The sequence below is a fragment of the Hibiscus syriacus genome, unplaced genomic scaffold (assembly GCF_006381635.1).
Source record: "Hibiscus syriacus cultivar Baekdansim isolate YM2019G1 unplaced genomic scaffold, ASM638163v2 tig00112206_pilon, whole genome shotgun sequence".
NCBI lineage: Eukaryota > Viridiplantae > Streptophyta > Magnoliopsida > Malvales > Malvaceae > Hibiscus > Hibiscus syriacus.
Window position 1 is genome coordinate 617,220 of NW_024063267.1, and position 24,434 is coordinate 641,653.

The window sequence follows — 24,434 nt, forward strand, 5'->3', positions numbered from 1 at the left end:
AAAAAGTAATTTGAAGAAGTATTATTTTCAAATAAAGCCCAAGTTACTCCTTTTGGTATATTGAACAGATATCTCTAGCAAGTACAAAAATGGAAATGGGGACTGTGTTTAAGATCGAACAAGCATCAACATCATACATACATGATTAATCAAAGCAGGCCAAGAAATACAATGATAATTTGTTTATCAGATGAACATTACATACATACATACATATATATATATATATATATATGATGCTTCCTTTATCTTCAGATATAAAGAATTACATGTGTGACCATAGATGAAAACAACTGGATGCAAAAAGCTTACTAAAACGAGAAGCCGAATGCGTTTGATCCACTCGTAATTTGTCCAGTACAGGCTTACCGCCTTCACCCATCGAAAAAACATGAGCTCGGGTGGTAATGTTTGTTAGCACTAAGGGTGAGTAGTCGAATAAAGATCAGTTCTAGGCGTGTATTGTCCGGCGGCCGGTGGTGGGAACACGGTTTAGTTGTAGTATATGCAACCTCAAGCTACAGTTGTAAACCTAAGCGAAAATAACAGTCCTTAATGAATAAGAAACAGGCGTAGATGAATTGGAGAACAGCTTGAAACATAAAACATAAATGCCAGTATTTTACCTGAATGGCAGCTAACAGGGATAGATGATCTTTACATTCTTCGAGTAGAACCCTTTCGTTTCCGGCTACACTCGCAAGCTCGGTAACCAAAGAATTCATCTCCTTCACCTGCAAAGGACAAATGATACTCTTAATTTGGCCTTGTTTTTTCTGGTATCGCTATTCGACGAGATTTTATTAATGAAATTTACCTTTGATGATAGTGGGCATATCGAGGATGCCATTGCGTGCATCACATAGACTGCTGAGCTGATAGCATCCTTCAGGTCCTGGATATCTACCTATTAAGATAGAAAACGGAAAATGGGAGGCGAAACAAGAGCACCATTTTAGACAAACTGATACCCGCGAGCGAAATCATTGGACATTAATAGATTGTATGTTGAAAAGCCGGGAAAACGAGAAAAATAGACGAAACTCACTACTGCTTTTCCAACAATCGGAAGACGCAGTGTACTGGCCCTTAAAGCTTCAGTTGCTCCTAGCAAAGAACTGGTGTGGTCTCCATCGAGGAGGGCCCATGCTTCTAAACGAGATATCTACACTCATCAATCATAACACGTTCTAGTCGTGAATAACAGAAAATTCATGCTTAAGAAGTGTGGATGGAACCAACCGATATTCGGTAACTACTACTAGGTAAAAATATGAACATATTCGATTAAATACTATACGAAAATAAAGTTTCGAATCTTACTTGTCCCTTCAGGATGGAAGTCAATTTCAATTTTTGCCTCAGTAATAGCAATTTGATTCTCTTGAGAGTGACAGAATACTGCAGTTCTGATGTAGTTACCCATGCATTCCACAGATCTTTCTGTTACAACAAAAAACGAACATTCGCCATGAAAATGCCGAACTTATTAGAGAGCATCATGTTAAGCCTAAACTAGCAAACTTTTTTACCCGACTAGGTCCCTTTTTATTGTCAAACTGACTATTGCATCAACCTCTAGATAAACGAAAACCTAGACATTCATGTTCATTACATATATCAAAACCCTGCCGCTCAACTTTCCCAAACGTGATTCTCATTACTGTATCAGTACTTATACGACGTCATAGCACATGAATTTAGCAATATTTATATAATATCATATTGGACAATATTGCATGATGTTATCGAAAAGGATACCGTTACGCAAGAATTGGGTTGTTGCTTGCACTACAGGTAATCTTCATCATAAACTAGTTGGGTTCAGCTTGTTTGACAAACTATTATGGTGAAGTAAATTGAAACATTCACCATATATCTCAGATCAAGACCATTGAACATCTAGGGAACACAACAAGATGGACGAGGAGGATAACTGTACCTCAGCACGGAGTTCCTGTGCCATGAAAACCGCCTCCGTCCTTGCATTTGCAAATCTCCATTGCAAGTAATGGTTATAAAGAAGCCTCAATGTGTGTGCGTCGACAATTCGATCCTCCCCCACTTTTCCTCTACGAATATCAGCAGGAAAGCTAATAATCGAAGGGGTATTAACAGAGCTACCAATCATCTGACCACCAACCGCGCTTCTCACCCGAGCTGGACTTAACCCTCTCAAAGGAGAGGAAGTCGAAGATGTCCAAAGCTTACTAGGAGAAGCAGGCCTTGTACCTCCCCTAATAGGAGAAACCATTGTCCTCGGAGAGGACATTGCAGCAACTCTAGGTCCCGAGTTCATAGACAAAGGTGAACCCGGATCCTGCAACCGTCTTAACCGGCTATTAGTTTCCTGCCAAAACCTCGCCGAAGCAAGAACACTACGGGAATTAGTGCTACCGGACGACAAGCTATCCGTATCCGATGCAGATAGATCACATGAGGCACAAAAAGTCTTATTTACACAATTTGCATCAAAAGATATCCTCCTACTACTCTCATCAAGCATCAATGACTGCTGCAATGACTTAACCAGCACTGCACCAGATCCACCGAGCAAGTTACTTTCACCGAAACAATCCAAACTCCTCGACATCGGATTCGAACCCGAATTGGATTTCCCGGTTCTCGCGGGCCAGCGGTGCGGATCCGCGGGTTTCGAGTTCATCACCCCACGATCTCTATCCCTCCCGGGAGTAGCTCTACGCCTCTCGGGAGTTGCTTTCCTACTAGAACCCACTTGTGGCTTCGTCTTACTAACCGGAAGCGAAAAGGCCTCACCTTGAAACGAAACCGATAAGCTCCTCGTCGAAGTGATTAGCATCTTGGAAGCAGCCGACAATTCATTGAAATCAAAGCTGTTCCCTTGCGAAACTTGAACGCCGGGCCGCCGACGGTCAACGGATTGAGACCGTTTAGGAAGCGGAGAAGAAAACATCGTCGTCGTTTTGTTCCCCGCCGCCATATTAGTTGGACGAGAAACAAGAGGTGAAGGGAACCTCGCCGTCATATTGGCTGCCGCCGCTGAAGATGGCGACGGAGATGGAGACAAATACCGGGAAGGAACCTCTCTACCTCTGGGTTTCTTTTTAACAATGGAGCCATTGTCTTTCAGAGGAGACCCTTTAATCGCAGTCGAATTCGGATCTTCTTCTTCATGACCGGTGCTTGATTCTGTGATCTTTGAAGGAGTTCGAGGACGGGAAAATGCAACCGCCACCATCATCGGAGCCTGCAAAAAGGATTCAACTTTCTCTTCTACATTTCCTCGAAAGAAAATCTCTGCAAATTACTAACCATGGGTCTTCGTTTTCATGGCTAATAACATGAAATCAAACAAGATTTTATGTAATTTATACACTTAACTTCAACAGCAACGAAAAAATAGTAATTTTTTCTTGGTTTTCAGAGCCATCGAAGAAAACAGTAGGTAATGTGAGAGCTCTTATGAACCTTTGGAAAGACGATATGTTAATTAATTATTCATATAGTTTTTGAGTTTTAATGAATTAAACAGCCATATGATGAACACTTTGAACCCAAAAAAAAAGTTATAATTAACATATTTATGGTATAAATGATAGCGAAATACATTGTGGAAAAGATATTAATTACATTAACATATATTTTTCCTTAATTACCTATTTATTAAGTAGGATAAATTATTCATTTAGTACATAAACGTCACTTTTGGTATGTTTTAGCACCTCCATTTTCATTTTTTTAAAAATATCATATTTAATGTTTAATTATTTTTTTGTTTCATTTTAGTATCCGACCATTAAAAACTTAACGCATTGGCTGATGGGGCATATCTTAGGTGGATGGGCGACCAATTCGAACGGTGGACCACGAGAGAATGCGAGTCGACCAACATAGTTCAGTTTCAGGCCCATCAGACGGTTGACGATGGAGATTATAGGATAAGAAATTCGAAGAGTCCATCATCGTTTTGGGGGATATTTAGGCATTTTTTGATGAAACAGAGGTCGTAATCATGTTCGTTAAGTTTTTAACGGTAGAATATTAAAATGAAATAAAAAATATACGTTAAATATGATTTTGAAAAATAAAATAAAAGTTTAGGAATTAAAATAGACTGAATATGATAATTTAAATACTAATTTAAATATTAAACGTGTAATTTATCCTAGTAAGTATTATAATTAGCTATTTTGATGTTGCATTCGATGATATACTTATTTTTAACTAATCCTGGGCAAGTACGAAGCAATATTTGTTTAAAGATAACTCTTAATTTTTTGATATTAAACGCTCACAATCTTGGTATCTACGATGCTCGAATCCGAGTACTCAAAAAATAACAACAATTCATTTAACACGGAGACTACTTCATTCGTGTAATGATTTAATTAAACTAATAGTCTAAATATATCTTAATTGACATATAGCTTCAAATCATCATATTCTTAATGTATTAATTTTATGTTATCAGTGATATATTTTTTAAAATTCAAACAGTTTTATATGTTTTATCACTATATTAAAAATTAAATAAATTTTTTTTATTATCATCTTATATTAAAAGAAAAATCTTGATTTATCTATAAATAAAATTAATGAAATTTTTGAATAATTTTTAAAGTTTTCAAATATCAAATTCAAACTATTTCAGGCTAACTGTCATTCTGAAAACTTGAAAGCAACCTTTTATTGATGCGAAATTAAGTAATATTGGGTTGGTGGCTATAACACTGAAGACTTATTGATTTATAAGCATAAAAAATACTACAATTTTTTAATATAGGTAAATGTTATAAACCAATTCATATTCATATATGTTAGCCCCACAATAATTTTTGGGTAAACTACATACTTAGTAGTTAAACTATCAGTTTTAGTCCGTTTTAGTATTTAAACTTTTAATTTTTTCAAAACCATACCTGAAGCTTAATTTTTGTTTTATTTAAATATTGGGTCATTCAAAACTTAATGTGTTTAGTACCTAAATTATCAATTTTGATCCGTTTTAGTACCTAAACTTTCAAAAAAAATCAAAAGTTCATGTTAATTTTTGAACGGGGTACTAAAATGAAACAAAAACTAAACTTTAGGTATGATTTTGAAAAAAATGAAAGTGTAGGTACTAAAATGGACCAAAATTAATAGTTTAGGTATAAACGTGTAATTTACCCTAATTTATATTTTATTTGAACTAACTGATTATGTATCAAATATTAATAATTAGGGAATATTACATGTTTAGTACCTAAACTATTAGTTTTGATCCATTTTAGTGTCTAATTTTTTATTTTTTCAAAAATATACCTAAAGTTTAGTTTTTATTTCCTTTTAGTATCTCGCCGTTAAATACTTTAGTTTTTTTTTTCATTTTAGTACCCTGTTCAAAAATTAACGTTAAGTTTTGATTTTTTTTTTTGAAAGTTTATGTACTAAAATAGACCTGTACTAAACGCGTTAAGTTTTTAACGACGAGTACTAAAATAAAATGAAAAATGAAAGTTAGGTATGATTTTGAAAAAATTGAAAGTTTAGGTATTAAAACGGGCCAAAACTGATAATTTATGTACTAAATGCATCATTTACCCTCGTAATTATATTAAAAGAATTCATATTACTATCCAAATCAAAGAGGAACTCATTATAAAAATCTGGAAAATTTTAAAGATAAATTATGATATTACAAACTATAAATTAATTTCTTATTTATTGTAAGTATGAATGCCAATGATGCATTCATTCCCTTACTCCTTTTTTGTACAAGTCCTCTCACGAGAATTGAATGATAATTTAATATCTTATATGAATATGACCTTTCAGTATTACATTATTTTTGGGTCAATAACAAAATTGGCCCTTCATCTATACATTTATTTATATAGGTAATATTTTGATATGTGAAAAAGATTATAAATATTGGAGTGCAAATTTTAAATATAACTACCATTATTTGATTTATTAATTACTTAGTTCAAATTAGATACTACATAGGTCTATTATGGGATTGGGGGCAATCTTCATCTCAAAATCAATCGATTGATGGTATTGAAGTTCGAATTTTGAATATTTTTTACATTAATTTGGGGTGATTATGAGTGGTAGTATATGTTATAACGACTCTTAATTATTTCATAGTAAATGATCAAATACCTTACCGTCGCTGGTGCTCGACCCGAGATCCATTAGGGAGACAGACACGATATTTTATATTAAGGGAGCGAACCTCTAAAATTTTAGGAATGAGTGAATTTGTAAAATTTCAAGGAGGTGAAAACAAATTTTCAGTATAAAGTACATAAAAAAATCTAAAATATATAGTTGTTTTAAAATTTCAGGGAGGACGACTACCCCTCTCGCTCCCTCATTGTATTTAACTACTGAGGTCGTTTGGTTCGTGTAAGTTCGAATAAATCTATGCATTGATGTTATAATTAAGTAAATGGGAGAGACATGGAGGAACTAACCTCCATGAAAATAGCTTGTAAGCAGCTAAGACGTTGGCGATAGCAAATGGGAAAAATGCAATGAATATATATATATATATATATATATATATACAAGACAAAAGAATGTATTGTGATTATTGCAAGCAAAGTTAAATCCGTTTGTTAATTAGTTTAATATAAGATGCAATGTCTCTTCTCATCCATCTCAATCCCTAATTATTCTTTGTTTTCAATATTTAAATTTTTGGGTAGAGTACATAAATGGTCCTTGACTATAGGGTGTTGTTTTATTGAGTTATCCGACTATTAAAAGTTACAAAATGATCATCTGATTATAATATATTATTTTTTAAGTCATCTGACTATTAAAATTTATAAAATAGTCACCCAACCATTCATTGTATTTTAAACTCGTCATTTCTTTGTTAAAAATGACGACAATTTGAGTTTGACGTTAATTTACTGACCATAGTACAAGATAGTGAAAAGTAAATTATAACTTATAATATTAGTCAACTATAAGAAAGTATATTGGAAAGGTGGTGGGTCGCATATATGATCGTTTTACACTTATAATCATTCCAAAATGACCCAAAAGCAAAGGATGCTTAACCCATATGAAAAGTCATTTTTTTAATATTTTTTATTAATAATATGATCCATGTGTCTAAAAACAACTCCTTATTTGGTTGCAAGGCTTACGTCAATGCCATTTTTTTATATAACATTGTTTTACTAGTAAAACTCGAAAATTATAAATTCAAAGAAGAAACATAAAACGATGGATAAAGTACACATTTAATACTTAAATTATCGATTTTGATATGTTTTAGTACATAAACTTTCATTTTATTTAAAAATCATACATAATGTTTAGTTTTCATTTCATTTTAATATCCGCCGTTAAAATTTTAACGCTTTTAGTACCTTAACTAAACATTTTGATCTTTTTTAATAAATAAACTGTCAATTTTGGTCCATTCTGATACCTAAATTTTTAATTTTTTTCAAAACTTAACATTAAATTTTAAACGGGACACTGAAATAAAACAAAAAACTAAAGTTTTTAACGACGGATACTAATGAAACGAAAACTAAATTTTAGATATGATTTTGAAAAAAAAAGTTTAAATGCTAAAATGGATCAAACTAATAGTTTAGATACTAAATAGTTAGTTTACCTTAAAATGATGATGGGTTTTGGATTAGATGGATGATTAAACTAATTAACAGACGATTAGACTTAAGAGGCGGTTAAGAACCCTACCTATCAGCTGACTTCAGCCTTGTCGTCATTGTTGTTGTTGTTAAGAAAGGGGAAGGCACTAAGTCATTATATCTCATCATCTTCTTCTTCTACCTTTTGCATGCGCTAAATGATGTTTCTTGTTCTTTTTGAAGAAAAAAACATAGTTTGGTTGACACCTTTCTCGGGATCTAAGATTCATTAAAGAAACATGCAAATATTTCCCTATGTTTAGAATACTTTGGTCACCAATTTAAAAATTAAAAGAAAATAATCCCTAACATTATCGATACGTTCAATTTTAGTCATTCAATTATTAATTTTCGTTAACCCTTTTGTTTGAGTCCCTTTTGTCTAAGTCCTTAGCATGACCGAGGGACTAAAATCGAACGGGAGTTAACGGTTAAAGGACTAAAATCGAACGAGAGTTAACGGTTAAGGGACTAAAATCAAACGGATCGATATCGTTAGAAATCATTCCCCTTTAATTTTTAAATTAGTGATTAAAGTCGGTTAAACTCTAATTGTAGGGACTATCGACATAGTTTACCCAAAAATAAAAATAAAAAACAAATTAGAGTTAGAATTGTGATTGGTGATTTTATAACCTTGGACCACATCTAAAGGAAGACAACACATAAACACGGTACATAAATTGGCATTATGTAGCTATTTTTTTTTATTAATCTATAGGGTAATTACAAATGGTAATACATATACTAAAAACTCAATAATTTGACGATAAATACTCAAAATACTCTATAATTGTTGATAGAAAACTGGTAACCTCTAAAACTTATAATTATCTCTTTTAATCGCCAAGGTGGCTTGAATTATTAAGGTATTTTGAGATGGATTAAGATATGTGAAATTTGATGTTTAACGTCTGGGAAATTGATATTTCTTCTCTTTAACGCATGGTTCTTACCCAGATGATCTCCTCACATGCGCATTATCACGACCATCCACTCTATCTAGTCCTCCGTGCAACGGGCCGGATTTTTCTCAATCCAACCCAACTCAAAAATATGTATCTTCCAACTAAATTCGATCCAATCAAAAAATTATATATCTTCCACACGAATCCAACTTGACTCAAAATTTTAAGTATAAATCCAATCCAACCCAATATAAATAATGATTTAATTTTTTTTTAAAAAAATTATATTATTATCTCCATGTCAGATAAAAAAAAATTCACCCTCAACTCAAATTCATTGATTTCGAGTTAAATTGTCATCACTAGTTCTCCAACTAAGGTATTCAATATAAAACTGAACAATTAAAAAGTTACTCTAATTGATTATAAATATCTTTATAATTATAGTTCTTGGATGTATTAATTATGATTATCTTCACGGTTATACGTACATACACTTAAAGCGATAAACTTCAAACGTAATTATCCAAGAATGTTATGTCGTGGGAATGATAGTAAAAAAACCCATATATTCTCAAATAGTGTTTATTATTAGTAATATAACATTGACAATATCAGATAATATCACAAACCAAAAGAGAGAATCTCATTCCAACATATTACTTAACATAAGTAACTTAAAAAGGCCTAAACCAAACACCCTGAGTTGGAACTTGATGAATAAAGTTGGTGAAAAAGACCGATATGTTCAATACCTAAACTATCAATTTAGGTATTAAAACAGATCAAAACTGATGGTTTTGGTACTAAAAGCGTTAATTTTTTAACGACGAGATTAAAATGAAACAAATACTACACGTTAAGTATGGTTTTGAAAAAAAAAATGAAAGTCTATGTACTAAAACGGACCGGACTTGATAGTTTAGGTATTAAAAGCGTAGTTTACCCTAAATTAAATGACCAAATATGAAAATGACTCACTATACAATTGCAAGTACTTTGGGTTGCTGGTGAACTCATCAAGCTAAGAAATTTAATCTCATCTCTCATTGCATATCATAAAAGAAAACTTTGTTGAGCAGCATCTTACCGGATGATGTCGAGAGCTCGGCTCGCATAAGAATAATCCCGTGTCTAAACACAGCATAATAGTTCGTATTCCAGGGCTCGTATAGCCTAGTGTTCAAGGGAAATTAACCTGAAAAGCTGAACTCTACACCAAGGGCAATGTAAACATCACAAACATTTTACAAAACCGCAATAAAAAGACCAACGAGCAAAATAAATTCTCGATCATACATAGAGCCTTGTTTTTAAGGCAGACAAACTGACAACCCTAGTGAACTTGCTTTTCCTAGCAAGAGAAATAACTGAAACATCAATGATTCAAACTCGAATCAAATGCCCTAAAGCATCGGAATCTTACATAAGAGACTACAGTTTCGACAGAAACTAATCACTTGTAATAGTTTTTCCAGATTTCAAAATCAAGGTAGAGGATTCTGATGCAATGCCAATAAGGCCTTCTCCAAGGACCATACTAATCAAAAAGCAACTATAAGCCATGATCAAATGTAATGATAAGGCTTCAGAACTATATACTTTCTATGATTTCAAATGAATATATACATAAATCAACATCTAATTCCATTTAAAGAATACACAAAGAGCTAATAATCACCAGAGAGATCACACAAGATACTAATCATCAACAGTTTCATTGCATGGCAAACACAAAAAAACACGCAAACATAACAACAAACAAATTACTGAATTAAAAACATTATGATTACTTAATTGAGAGACAATAAAGTACTCTTAGTTCAAAAATCAATTTAGGGTCCATATTAAATTAACCGCCCATCCCCAAGAAAAACATCTTGAATTTCTTCAAAATCCCAAAACACATACTATGAAGTTCTTCAAAATTCAACGGTACTGCAACAAAGACAAGAAGAACCAAAAGGTTAAGAAAATGTTTGTAGGAACAGTTATGAAGAATAAGAGATGACATTAAACATCAGAAGATAACCTTGATGAATCCAATTTCCTTGGCATTGCTACGGAAGCACTGCCTGCAACACATGAGACCGTATTTCCTGATGATGGCATGGGGGTTTCCACAAACACGGCTATCAAAAACGAAACAAAAGAACCCTAAGTCGTAGCAATCATCAAAGCAAAACAAAAGCACTAGATTGTTCTCTTTCAAAGCAATCAAGAAATTGAGAAGAATAAGAAGAAGGTACCAGGCGCGAGAGCCAGGGCCGTAGGTTTTGGGGTGAGAGTTCCAGACGTTAGAGTGACCCATCACTGATCGGTTGCCGTTATTCCGCTTGAGCTTTGAAAACCTAGATTTCACGGCGGCGTTTAGATCTGAAAGAACACGAGGGGGATATATATAAGCGGAGCATAAACCCTAATTTTCTAATTTAGCGGGTAAAGGCCTATTTAGGCTCAATTAATATGACCGTAGCCCAATTGGTTTTTTCTTATGGGTTCGTGTTATCGATATTTCATCTTGCTTATTTGTAGGTTAAATTACGCGTTTAATATATAAATTATCAAATTTAATTCATTTTAGTATCTAAATATTTCACTTTTTTAAATTTATACCAATGTTTAGTTTTTGTTTCATTTTATACCTTGCCATTAAATATTTCATGGAATTATATTTTTTATGGGTAAATTACATCATTCATCACTCAATCATCTTTTCACTCCTATTTTGGTACTAAAGTTTAAAAAATTTCATTTTAACTACTCAACTTTCAAATTGCTCCTATTTTAATCACTCTAATTTATTTTATTAACACAAATCAAGCGACCTCAGTGATAAAAGAATTGTTGTTATTCTTTCAGGTTTCGAGTTCGAGCACCAGGAATGTCAGGGGTGTGAGTGTTTAATGTCAAATGGTTGAGAGTATCTTTGAACAACTACTACTTTGTATTTTCCCCATATTAATCAAAAAATAATAATAACTTGTTTTATTAATAATTTTGTGGCATGCCATTTTTTTATTTTTTTTATTAATATATAATTAAAAATAAATACATTTGAGAGTTAGAGTGATTAAATTAGAAATATTTTGAAAGTTAAATAATTAAATATAAAAAACATAAGCTTTAATGACCAAAATAATAGTGAGAATATAGTTGAGTGATGAATGATGTAATTTACCCATAAAAGGTACCACGTGCAAAATCATTAGTTAGCGTTAAGGTTTTAACAGTGAGGTACTAAAACGAAACAAAAACTAAAGTTATGTACGATTTTGAAAAAATTGAAAGCTTAAGTATTAAAATGGACTAAAATTGATAGTTTGGATACTAAACACATAATATATCATTATTTTTACAATTTTTTTAGTTAATTTTTTGTCACGAGTTAATTAGATATTGGTTTAAATAAAAGAATAAAAATAAATATTACTCACATAATTTAACGAACGAAAAGTTATTTAGATACTAAATTAAAAAAGAGTAGAGTATCCTATTATAGGGTGTTATTTAATTAAGTTATCGATTTTAAAAATTATAAAATGATTATCGGACAATATAATGTTGTGTTGTTAAGTCTCTCAACTATTAAAAGTTACAAAATGATCATCCGATTATTCATTATGTTTTAAAGTCGTCATTTTTTTCGTTAAAAGATTGACAGTTATCTAAGTTAAACGTTAGCATGATGACTGAGATATACTAATCGTTTGAGATTTTAGGATCATATTTTATCATTTCATATTTCAACAGGTTAATGTTCAACTTAAAATAAAATCAATTTTTTAATAAAAGATAATGAATTTGAAATATAATAAATATTTAAGTAATCATTTTATAATTTTTAATAATAAAAAAATCAACAAAATAACTATAATGATTTTATAATTTTTAATAACTAAAAAATTTAATAAAATAATATTATATAATCGAGTCATCGTCGTCATAAAAAGTGGTAGCCTTAAACTATTTAAGATGATACTTGAGCGTTGTTCCCCAAAACACTCATCTCTTTCGAGGGAAATACATCGTCTTTTGCTGCCAGTCTACATGGCGAACCAAACTGACTCTTCATCTTCTCACATGGTAATCACTGATTTTCTCACTGATTAATCTCTAGATATACAGATTCAGTTGGAAATATCTATCGACACATTTGTTCTTTCTTGACTTACGATCTATTCCACTATCGATAGATCTTGAGTATTCATTTTCCCGTTAGTTCCTTCCGATTTCAAAACCTTCTCTATTCATATGCGATTTTAAGGAAATCCATCTCGGAGAAAACGAATACGGCGCCGAATCAGGATGGGTGGAAGCTAAAACGCACTGTGATCACTTGGCTTCTTTATCCTCCGATCTCACTCACATCCCAATCCCTAGCACTCCTTGCAACAGGTTAATTTTGACCCCTTTTCATCCACTGTTTGATTGATCCTATTGATAATACTGATAGAAAAATGGGGTAAATAGACAATTCTAGTTTGTCCAGAAGCATATGTGACTCGAATATGTTCGAAGTCTAGTCGGATTCAACACTACATAGCTTTCCCAGCCCAACACTTTTGCTTGAGGGAACTCGATTTGAAAATCGATTTTCGACTTTTTGCTAAATTTTTTTTTACTCCACTTGACTTAGACTAATAATTTCATAAATTATATTAAAAAAATTCCGATAAAGTTTTAGTTATAAAATAGTATTCAAATAAAGACAATTTTAATAATTAGTGGATTGTTTTCTAGTTGAGGTAAGCCATTCAAATATCAAATATGAATATATATATATATATATATATATATATATATATATATATAGTCATAGAAAACCATTTAAATTGAAATACATTAACATTATAAATATTTACAATTAAATTATTAGGTGTTTTGGTCTATTTTAGTTTTGGTCTATTTTAATACATAAATTTTTAATTTTTTAAAAAATATTCCTAAAATTTAATTTTTGTTTCATTTTAGTAATCTGCCGATAAAAGCTTTAGTTTTTGTTTCATTTTAGTAGTCCGTTCAAAATTTAACGTTAAATTTTGAAAAAATTGAAAGTTTAGGTTCTAAAATGGACCAAAATTATTAGTTTAGGTATTAAACGTATTAAGTTTTTAACGGTAGGGTACTTAAATGAAATGAAAACTAAATGTTAGGTATGGTTTTGAAAAAATTAAAAGTTTAGGTACTGAAACAGACTAATAATTTAGTTACTAAAATAATAGTTTACCCTTAAATTTAAAGAAAAATTAGAACAACTCAACTCACTTGAACTTCATAAACTCGATAGACATTTCAAAAATAGTTTGAGTTATAAAGTAATACTTGTCAACTTGATTAATTTGAAATTTTTTATTCTACTCAATCGAATTACTTCTAACCGACATGTGTTGGTAGACATTTTAGTTTTTCTAAACATATTTGCAGCTATTGCATTGGTTTTGTTGACTGGAACTTAATTGATCTTCTAGTTCATCGATGGACTATCGGTATTTTAAGCAAATTGATCTACTAGAACATCTTTGAGGTTTGCATTTTATGATTCTTTAATGGAGATTGTTGGGGTAAGATTATATAGACTTCCTTTTCCAAATCTTAGGAATTAAATTAATTTATTCACAGCATTTTGCACGAACCGAACGACCTCAATAGTAAAAGAATTGTTGTTATTATGTGAAATATGAGTTCGAACACCAGGAATACCGTCTTATACTTACCTTATATTAATAAAAAAATGATCTTAGAAAGTATTTTAACAAGGTGCCAGCACCCTAGTGAGAATTGGTTATGCTTGTCCTGCAAGGTTGTGCTTTGTAGCCGGTTCGTGAATAAGCATATGCTCGAGCATTATAAGCAGACGACCCATTGTGTAGCACTCAGCTATAGGTATGTAGTTATAATTGCTTTCCTTTTTGAAGTTCCTTGTGAAATTTAGGTGAGCTTTTCTTGGGCAACTTTTTGTTTTTCTTGGTTGTCTGAAATCAGTGACCTTTCAGTTTGGTGTTTCGCTTGCGATTCATATCTCGATGTTCAATCGATTCAGCAGCTGCGACCTGTTCATGAGACGGCTTACATACTGAAATTCGGCGAAACCCCTCCTTTATGGTTCGTTGAATCTTCTGGTACGGAAATTAAACCACCGGCCCGGGATATGCCATCAAGCAGTAGAATCTGGTATGGTTTTCAGAGATAGGCGAGTTTGGGATTGAATCGAAGGTTTCATATCGTCAGTTGTAAAGAATCAAGTACTTTTCTAGGTGAATTTAATCGTATGTTTCGTTATTTGTGGATTGATCATAGACCACTGTTATGATATTGCAGTCCTTATGAATGGTTTCGATCTCGAATTCTCGATACATCTATTAATTTTGTTGCTTTTACGTTTAAACTAATTGCGCTCACACAGAAGGAGAAACTTCCATTCATTTAGACCAGATCTTCAAGTTCAAGATGCCAGGTTCGTTTTTTATTTTAGCAGGCTATATATATAGGTAGACAAGGCCACTGCACGAGCAAGATGAAAGGCGTACTCGGTAAGTTCAAGTGTGTAAAAATCGCGCCCGGTCATCCATGTCTTTCCTTGATTTCAGTCAAAGAATGCTATTTCGGTGAATTCGTCGTAACTGTAGTTTCAGAATTCGAAGTTAGAAGCTAATACAACTAATGCAAGCTATACCAGACAAGCAAGAGAGGCAGCTAAAGCTGCAAATGATTCGAACACGGCATTAAGATTGCACGAGTGAAATCATCCAGTTGAGTTGTTGTTTTGTTTTGTTTTTACAGGCTTGTGAAAGAGAATTCAAGAAGCTTAAATTACAGATTACCAAGAGATACATACAACACAGATAGATGCATCATGCACTGCAAGTCTGCAACAAGCCGACGTCCCGGTTCTCTCGATGCCTTACTTTTTAAGATGAGGGAAGCAAGCGTAAAGATCGGATTTCGGATGCTTATTCTCGGCGTGCTCCCGGCACTTCACCTCGGTTGTGGTACACATGAATGTCTGCATACAAACCTTGCACTGCTCTCAGCCACCATTATCCACCGGATGCCACCGCGATACCCGACAACAGATCAAGCAAGGAAAGTGTTAAATCCAACAGGTAAATGAAACACAGAAGAGCATGATGCAAAGGTACTACCTGAATGGACATGGCCTTCTTGTTGGACTCGAGCTGGCTTCCTATCAAGACAAAACCAAAAAGATCAATGAAAGATTTAACCAAAAGAAGAAAGGAGGGAACTTTAGAGTATACCTTTCGCAGCAGCTTTTTGCTTTTCCATGTTCTTCTCACGTGCCATCTTGGATTTTTGGCCATTTCCTCCTCCCATGGCGGATGGTTATGAAAAAAAGAAGGGTTTTTTTGGGGGATCAAATTGTGTTTGAAGACTTGGAAGGGAGATGAGGTTAAGAGATGGCAGGTAAAGGGAAGGGGGGGGGGGGGAGAACACGGACAAGAAAAGGAAGGCCACAAAAGAAGTAAATGCGAATAAAGTATTACAAGTTGGGCAAAACGATGGAGTTTAGGAATTGCCTAGAAGGGAAAAGCACAAACAAATTGGTGGATTTAGGTAAGGATGGCAACAGGTTTGATTTTTGGTTAACCCGACCCGGAGAAAATGTATCATCTATCAAAAGTTGACCTCACTTGAAAATTATATATTCTCTATCTGATTCGATCTAACACAAAAAAGACATATCCTCCATCTGATTCTGATTTCATTCAAATTTTTGGAGTATAAATTTAATCTGACTCAAAGTTTTAGAGTATAAATTTGACATGACCTGAAACATCTCGGTATAAAATAATGATTTAATTAAAAAATAATAGGTTTTTTAAGGAAATTATATTATTATCTTCATGTTGGATTTTTTCACCCTCCACTCGAACACGATTTGATTATGAATTTTCTTTTTAAAAAAATCTAACATTATCACGATTTAAATTGCACGAGTATTTGTCATGGATTTAAATTGCTATTGCAGTCGCGTTTTCAATTACATTGCATTTATCACGATTCTAGATATAAAGAGTGTTATTTTGGTGATTGCGGATATCGTGGTCATGTAATAATGATATCGGACGACACCGCTACTGCTATATAACAAGTGCTATCGCGGTAGCGCCATACAATAATGATATCGGACGACACCACTACCATTATATAACGAGTGTTATTGCGGTAAAGAACCACTATTTAACTATCGATTTGAAAGATTTATAATTATTTAATAATAAACGTTTAAATATTTCTATTAACAATGTGTTTAAGTTTAAAATCTTTAAAAATAACAACCACAGCCTAATCACTAATCAAAGTGGATTTAAGTTCTATTTACAAAGGGCCTGTCTCCCTATGTGGAAACTAAAGAGTTAGTTCTCCTACTTTGAAGTTCATGTTTTTACAAATAATTGTTTTTCTTCAAGTTATATAAAAAAGGACCAAAGTTTTAGTTTCTCACTTTTCTAGACAAAACTTTGAAAAATCAGCAATTTAACCATATTTATGCAACAAATTAAAAAAAATCATGTGTTTACTAAAAACCAACAAATTTTAAACAATAAATTAACGAAAAACATCAAATCATATATGTACATTTAATGACAACTAAGACAAGATATATGAAAACATTTCAATTATATATAAATCTAAAAAAATTCTCACATGAATTAATACAATCCGAATTGAACGCTCAAAGTTCACAATTTTCGAAAAATACAGGGATTGATTGTGTGATTAAACCATCTTTGAGAAAGCTTTGAAAACAAAATTTTGAAGAGAGAAAAAAAAAATTTAACGCTCAAGAGTACAGCAGTATTATCATCTTCCTCGCTACGCGGCATTTCTTCTTCTTCTCGCCTTTATTTCTCTAAACCATTCATTAACCTAACCAAAAAGGAAAAATCCCAAAGCGATCAAACCCTGAAAGACTCTCTCTTTACAGCCCAATCCCATAGAAGAAGAAGAAAAAGCAAGAGAATCCAACGATGACGATGATGCTGCGATCGCTCGCTAGGCCGCTCGAGCGTTGCCTTGGGTTGAGGGCAGGTGGGGATGCTCTCATGTGGCATGCTGATCTTAAACCCCACGCTTCCGGTGATTACTCGATCGCCGTCATTCAAGCGAATAAAAGCCTCGAAGATCAGAGCCAAGTATTTACATCCCCTTTTGGTACCTATGTTGGTGTTTATGATGGTCATGGTGGCCCTGAAGCTTCCCGATTTGTCAACAAGCATCTCTTCCCTTTTCTCCACAGTATTTATTCTATGCTCCTTTCACCATTTTTCTGGGTATTTTTTTAGATTATGGGAAATGGGTCGGAATCATCGGATATCATCTTGTCTTAATCTCTGTTCTTACCCTTAATTTTGTTTGTCTTAATTGTAGAATTTGCTGCAGAGCAAGGGGGATTATCTGCAGACGTGATAAAGAAGGCGTTTAGTGCTACTGAAGAGGAGTTTTTGCGTTTGGTGAAACAATCGTTGCCTGTGAGGCCTCGAATTGCTTCGGTTGGATCGTGCTGTCTTGTCGGTGCGATATCGGATGATGTGTTGTATGTGGCAAATCTCGGCGACTCGAGAGCGGTTCTTGGGAAGAGAGTTTCGGAGGATAAGATGAATAAGGTGGCGGCCGAGAGGCTGTCGACCGATCACAATGTCGGAGTCGAGGAAGTCAGGAAGGAAGTCGAGGCACTTCATCCGGACGATTCTCAGGTTGTGGTGTACAGTCGCGGAGTTTGGAGGATTAAGGGCATAATTCAGGTACAAAACAAATCTATAGGTAACTCAATTGTAATTGTTTAGGCTGGTTCGTTTTTCGGTTTGATGAATTCAATTTGCATACACATAATCTTAATCCAGGCATTGCTTGTATGCCTTGTAAGAATGAAATTAGGCAAATGCAGGCCCTTGAACCATAGTGATAAGCTTATGTAACTCTAGCATTGGTTTTGATTTTAATCTAGATTAAGATTGTAACAATCATGTCGGTTCTATGCGTTGATTTTCTGTGTGTAGGTTGGTTCATTTTTCGGTTCGATGAATTCGATTTGCATACACATATTTCTTTCCAGGCATTGCTTGTATGCCTTGTATGCATGAAGTTGGGAAAATGTAGGCCATTGAACCATAATGCTAAGCTCATGTAACTTCAGCATTGGTTTCAATCTTAATCTAGATTAAGATTGTAACAATCGTGTCGGTTAAGCGCTGATTTTCCGTGTTCGTCTCGTTTTCTTCAGGTGTCAAGGTCCATTGGTGATGTTTACTTGAAGAAGCCCGATTTCTATAGAGATCCATCTTTCAACAATTTGGAAACCCTGTTCCCCTCAAAAGACCAGTTATTACAGCAGAACCCTCCATCCTTATTAGAAAGCTCAAGCCACAAGACCGATTTCTGATCTTCGCATCGGATGGCCTATGGGAGCAGTTGAGTGATGAAACTGCAGTCAACATCATGTTCAAAACCCCCCGAGCTGTGAGTATTTTCTTGTTCGTCTTATCAGTTAATGAAAAAAGTACGTACTCCGTAGCATTCTGGTATTGATTTCGACTTTGCTTGAAATTACTCGAAGGGTATCGCTAAGAGATTAGTAAGAGCTGCGCTTCAAGAAGTCACGAGGAAAAGAGAGATGAGATACAGTGATATTAAGAGAATCGAAAAGGGAATAAGACACCACTTCCACGACGATATAACCGTGATTGTTATTTATCTTGATCAACACCGAGGCTCGTTGGATAATAAGGTTAAACACAATGCCAGGGTGTGCACGACAGCACCGATCGATATCTACTCGTACAATGCGGATGAAGGAGACGAAGAAGAGTTGCTTAAAACAATTTCTTGATTACAGACCAAGTTATATAGGTTTAGCACACTAACTTTTCTTGCAAGTTTCTTCATGTATAGACACCAAATGATACGTGGGATTGGATCTAAAGGTACTTTTAAGTCGATGAAGGGCTGGCGATGGCAGGATTCTGGCGGGCGTGGGTGTTTACCGGTGAAGTTCTACTTGATCCGATCATCGTTTATCTTGTCCTTTTATATGGATGCACCCCACATGAATGGAAGGCAAATGAAACACCATTGCTTTATTTTTTTATTGTTCACTGTTGAATTTATATTTTGCTTTAATTACAAACTTTGTTCCTTAATTTTATGAAAATTGAGAAGTTGATCAGTGTACCTCAATTTATTATGATTTGATCCTCATGCTTACGAAAATTGAAAAATTAATTCAATTGTGTAATATTGCTAATCTTATTAGAGTGTTATTTTGCTGAGTCCCTCGACTATTAAAAGCTATAAAATGATAACCTAACTATTCTTCATGTTCCAAACTCATCATTTTCTGTTAAAAAAATTGACGGTATTTCATTGTAGTACCCAATTCAAATTTTAACATTAAATTTTTTTAAAAAAATTAAGTACTAAAACGGATCAAAACTGATAATTTTGAAAAAAAATTAGGTACTAAAACGCATTAAATTTTTAATGACAAGTACTAAAATAAAACAAAAATTAAATGTTAGATATAATTTTAAAAAAATTAAAAATTTAAGTATTAAAACGGATCAAAACTGATAGTTTAAATACTAAATGCGTAGTTTACCCAAAAACAATTATACATACCTTCACCGTTCTCAGTTCTTGTTTCATCAGCTATATACTACAGAGTTCCCCCACCACATGCATAGCTATATACAGCTCTAGGCATTCGAATAGCTAAAGACGGTAGGAATCATGCAAAACATGATCTCATTTCTTCTTAGTCTCCGTACTCGAATCAATGAACACGACGAACATTGGTAACACAGCGGAGATTTGGTTTTCTTTACGGAAGACAACCTTCTATGACCATTTTTCCATGATACGGTCCGATAATCTAATTTCCTCGTCCTTGGAAATATGCGGATCTAGCTTCGGAAGGCTGCGGATAAACGTCCTCGCCTCATCCCGACGATTAAGTTTACAATATCCATCGACTATGGAGTTGTATGTATTCTGGTTTCGTTTACAGCCATGCTTAATCATGAATCGGACAACATCGATGGCCTCCTCAAACATGGAATCAGCTGCATAACTTGCGACAAAGGTATTATAAGTGATCACATCCGGGACGAGGCCAGAATCGCACATTTCAGAAAATATCCGTGAAGCCTCTTTCATTCGACCGTTTCTACAATAGGCATAGATAACGGTGTTGAACGAAATTATATCGGGTTTAATTCCTTTGGCCAAAACTTCCCTTAAGATTTTTTCTGATTCCTCGAAATTTTCAGAGCGGCTATACATATACATCAAACTATTGTAGGTCGTCAAGCTCGGACTATAGCCGCTCTTATTCATGAAGTTCAAGATCTCATTTGTCTTCGAAACCATCTGCCTCCTGCCATATAACGAGAGCATGGCATTTAGCGTAGTTATGTCGGGCGGAAATCCTTTCTTCCTCAATTCCGAGAAAGCACGCTCCGTGTCCATGAGAAGGTCGCATTTACTATTAACCAAAACAAGAGTCTTTAGGAGAACGGCATGAGGTTCAATGATACCAGAGTATATCTCTTCCGCAAGGGCGTGCATCCGGTCTACCTGCTTCCCATTGGCATAAACATGAAGCAAAGAACAGTAAGTCAGCTCATTGGGTTTACAGCGACCGTCTCTCATTTCCGCCAGTATTTTCTCTGCCTGCTTCCAAAGTCCTCCCCGTGCCAATGCAGCCAGAACAGCATTATATGTAGAAAGGTCCGGTGTAACTCCAGCTTCCAGCATTCTCTTATAAATATCCATGGCTTGATCGAAAGAACCACATCGACTGTATGCACTGATTAAAGTGTTGAACGTGTCCCTTTCGGGTACAAACCCTGCCCTCTTCATCTCCTTGAATACTCCCGACACTTCTGAATCCATTCTGTTTTGCCCAAACACTGCCAGTAGCGTATTCCAAGTGACAATATCCGGTGCACCATTGCATGCCTTGATCTCATCAAAAATCTTCATCATCTCAGTAAACTTTCCCCGGTTACCATGCATCTTAATTAGAGCATTAAAAGTACAAATATTTGGCTTGCAGCCAGCACTCCTCATCTCCTCGAAAATCATCATCGCGGACTCGTCTTTTCCGGCTTTCGCAAATCCCGACAAAAAAGTGGTATAGGTAAAAACATCAGGCTTAATCCCTTTTCGCTCCATCTGCATTTTCAAGTCCATCGCTTCCTCCAACAGACCATCCCTAGCATAAGCAGAAATCAACGAATTATAAGTCACAATGCTTGGGGCAAAACCATTATGCTCCATCTCTTTCAAAACATCCATAGCTTCCTTAGGTCGCCGAGACTTCCCATAAACGTCCAACAAAGCGTTGTAAGTAACATTATCTGGACTAAAACAAGCCGATTTCATCTCATCAAAAACCAAAGCCGCTTCCTCGTGCAAAGACCCTCGACGACAGCAACTTATGAGCGTATTATAAGTATAAGCATCCGGGGCAACTCCTTCGCTCTTCATCCCATCGAAAAGAGACATGACCTTACTCCAAGGCAAGCCCATTTTACCATACACATTCAAAATCACATTATAAGTAATCAAAGTAGGTTTGCAGCCCTCTTCTTCCATTTTCTTAAAAACCATCATCGCTTCCCGGTACCGCCCGCTACCGGCGTACGCCGTTATCAGCGACGTGTAAGCATAAACGTCGAGACTAAACCCTTCTTTGTGCAAACAATTAAGCAAATTGGCTGCTACAGAAACCCTCCGCTCTTTCCCCAACATACTAATAACAACAGCAACAATTGAACTATTCAAGACCAACTCACAGCCTTTTCTAGCCTTAACCCAATTAAAAACACCCAAAGCCAAGTCAGATTTCTTGTAAAACCCCAAAGCTTTAACGATTCCCAGTACTTGGGAAGTCAAAAAATCCGTTCCAACATCTGGGTTCTCTTGGTATTGCTCAAATAACTTAGCTAAAACAACATCGAGTCGATCGGGATCTAAACAAGGGTCGATTAAAGAGTCGAGAGCCTGCTGACCTTGAGCGCAGAGGTTGTTATGAGTCCAACGCTTCCCACGGTTGAGGTCACGTGAGCGGCCGAGACGGGTCCGGGTCTGGACCTGTGGCTCGATGGGTTGCTGCGACTTGGAGTCGTGTCGAAGGAGGTCTTGAAGGAGCGGAGCCGACGAAGGAGGCGAATTGGGTTGTAAAGGCGGGTTTTGGTTGTGGGTTTGATATAAAAATGGGGGTTTAACAGGCGGGGGGCTTGGAAGGAGAAGAGGGAGAGCGAGCCTCTCCGCCATTTAGAGAGCTTAACTGTTTATCTCTTTGGTTGAGCAACTCGGTAAGATTGTTAAAAACAGAAAGATGGAGGAAGAAGGGTTCAGCTGATTATTTTAGCAAACAGTTGGTGTGCTGTTATCCCTATGAGAAAATGTTCGCGGAAGCCATACCTTCTTTGGTTGAAAATTTAGAGGTTTAAGGCTCAAGGGAGTCAAGAGTTCAGACAAATATAGTGGGGATATTTTGGGAGCGAAATGGAGATCAGATTCTTCCGTGGTTAAGAATGGGCTTTATTGTAAAATAAATTTTTAAAGGATGAATTACATATTTAGTACTTAAATTAACAGTTTTGATCTATTTTAATACTTAAAATTAAAATCAAAACTTAACGTTAAATTTAACGGGATACTAAAATTAAATGAATTTTTTTAAAGACCGGGTATTAAAAAAATTCAAAAACATTATATATGATTTTGATAAAAATTAAAAGTTTATGTACTAAATCGAATAAAAATTGATAATATAAGTACTGAAGGTGTAATTTACCCATTTTTTTATAATATAGATAGTTTAGTCACACCCATGTTTTTATATTTCTATTTTGATCCTCATTTTTAAAAAGAAAATTATAACTAAAATATGGTTTGTTTTTGTTTTAATCTCTTACTGTTAGATTTGATTAACGAAAATTGTGATGTCATACGGTATAATAAAAATTTAGTGGTCTTTTTTTAATAAAAAAAAAAGTAACAAATCAACCTTTTTAACATATTAAAAAGGGTAAATTACTCATTTGGTATCTAAACTATCAATTTTGATATATTTTAGTAACTAAACTTTTAATGTTTTTAAAATCATACCTAACATTTTATTTCCATCTCATTTTAGTGCCCGACGTTAAAAGCTTAACGCGTTTAATACCTAAACTATCAAATTTTTTTCTGATTTAATACCTAAATTTGTATTTTTTTTTCAAAACTTAACGTTAAATTTTGAACGGATACTAAAATAAAACAAAAACTAAAGGTTTTAACATCGATTACTAAAATGAAACAAAAAATGAATTTTAGGTATGATTTTGAAAATATTTAGTAGATAGTCTTTTCCCGGCGGGACTTACTTTTTGTTTTAATCTTCGTTAAACATGCTGTTGTTTGTTTCTTATGGTTATATGAAGTGCATGTCTACGAGCATGCCCTCTTCTGCAGTGAACAAGATCTAGGTTTACTGTCTTTGCCTTGCTTTATTCAACATTCAAAAGCTATATACAAGGATTATTATCGGATATACCGGAGATCGAAGTTCTTTCAACTCCGCAAACGGAATTAAAAATTGCCGTGTATTCTTAATATGCGGCGATTTTTTAATTCCGTTTGCGAAGTTAAACGGCTCAACCGTTAATGTATGGAATAATAATCTAATCTTATATATATAATCTGAGTAATTAAACTTGGTCCTTCTGTTACTTTGGAACCCCCTATTGTCTATAAATGATAATTAACCATTTGAACCGAATTCTAATTTTTTATTTATTTTATAATTAATTTTGTATAATATAAAAAATAAATATTTATATATAATTAGAGAAAATAACTTAAAATA

At 34.2% G+C, this 24,434-nt stretch overlaps 5 protein-coding genes and 1 pseudogene across 6 annotated transcripts; 2 read left to right on the forward strand and 4 right to left on the reverse strand.

The window, feature by feature from the left end:
* Window positions 1-91: 91 nt before the first annotated feature.
* Window positions 92-16,015, reverse strand: LOC120175634 (QWRF motif-containing protein 2-like). Its single transcript, XM_039182241.1, has 7 exons — window positions 16,005-16,015; window positions 1,943-3,357; window positions 1,324-1,443; window positions 1,049-1,165; window positions 818-907; window positions 627-734; window positions 92-532 (listed from the first exon to the last, which is right to left on the reverse strand). The coding sequence occupies exons 2-7, from the start codon at window positions 3,221-3,223 to the stop codon at window positions 452-454; spliced, it is 1,797 nt and encodes a 598-aa protein (XP_039038172.1). The 5' UTR covers window positions 3,224-3,357; window positions 16,005-16,015; the 3' UTR covers window positions 92-451.
* LOC120175638 (40S ribosomal protein S29-like) lies at window positions 1,868-10,918 on the reverse strand. Of its 2 annotated transcripts, XM_039182246.1 has the most exons (6): window positions 10,801-10,917; window positions 10,584-10,683; window positions 10,486-10,489; window positions 7,705-7,710; window positions 7,101-7,105; window positions 1,868-1,879 (listed from the first exon to the last, which is right to left on the reverse strand). In XM_039182246.1, the coding sequence occupies exons 1-4, from the start codon at window positions 10,860-10,862 to the stop codon at window positions 7,706-7,708; spliced, it is 171 nt and encodes a 56-aa protein (XP_039038177.1). In that variant the 5' UTR covers window positions 10,863-10,917; the 3' UTR covers window positions 1,868-1,879; window positions 7,101-7,105; window position 7,705. The 2 variants fall into 2 exon arrangements, with proteins under 2 accessions (XP_039038177.1, XP_039038176.1); XM_039182245.1 differs by lacking the exons at window positions 1,868-1,879; window positions 7,101-7,105; window positions 7,705-7,710 and having other exon boundaries at window positions 10,315-10,489; window positions 10,801-10,918.
* Window positions 12,602-14,837, forward strand: LOC120175506 (histone deacetylase 6-like). The gene is made up of 4 exons (XM_039182124.1): window positions 12,602-12,637; window positions 12,819-12,949; window positions 14,312-14,437; window positions 14,537-14,837. Exons 1-4 carry the CDS (start codon window positions 12,602-12,604, stop codon window positions 14,742-14,744), a joined length of 501 nt encoding a protein of 166 aa, XP_039038055.1. The 3' UTR covers window positions 14,745-14,837.
* On the reverse strand, window positions 15,276-15,981 carry LOC120175637 (uncharacterized protein At2g23090-like). Its single transcript, XM_039182244.1, has 3 exons — window positions 15,811-15,981; window positions 15,697-15,737; window positions 15,276-15,575 (listed from the first exon to the last, which is right to left on the reverse strand). Exons 1-3 carry the CDS (start codon window positions 15,884-15,886, stop codon window positions 15,456-15,458), a joined length of 237 nt encoding a protein of 78 aa, XP_039038175.1. The 5' UTR covers window positions 15,887-15,981; the 3' UTR covers window positions 15,276-15,455.
* A 1,508-nt stretch (window positions 16,016-17,523) lies between the features above and the next one.
* On the forward strand, window positions 17,524-19,553 carry LOC120175598 (annotated as a pseudogene).
* A 620-nt stretch (window positions 19,554-20,173) lies between these two features.
* LOC120175597 (pentatricopeptide repeat-containing protein At5g02860-like) lies at window positions 20,174-23,072 on the reverse strand. The gene has a single exon (XM_039182201.1). It carries the CDS (start codon window positions 22,850-22,852, stop codon window positions 20,411-20,413), a length of 2,442 nt encoding a protein of 813 aa, XP_039038132.1. The 5' UTR covers window positions 22,853-23,072; the 3' UTR covers window positions 20,174-20,410.
* Window positions 23,073-24,434: the final 1,362 nt, after the last annotated feature.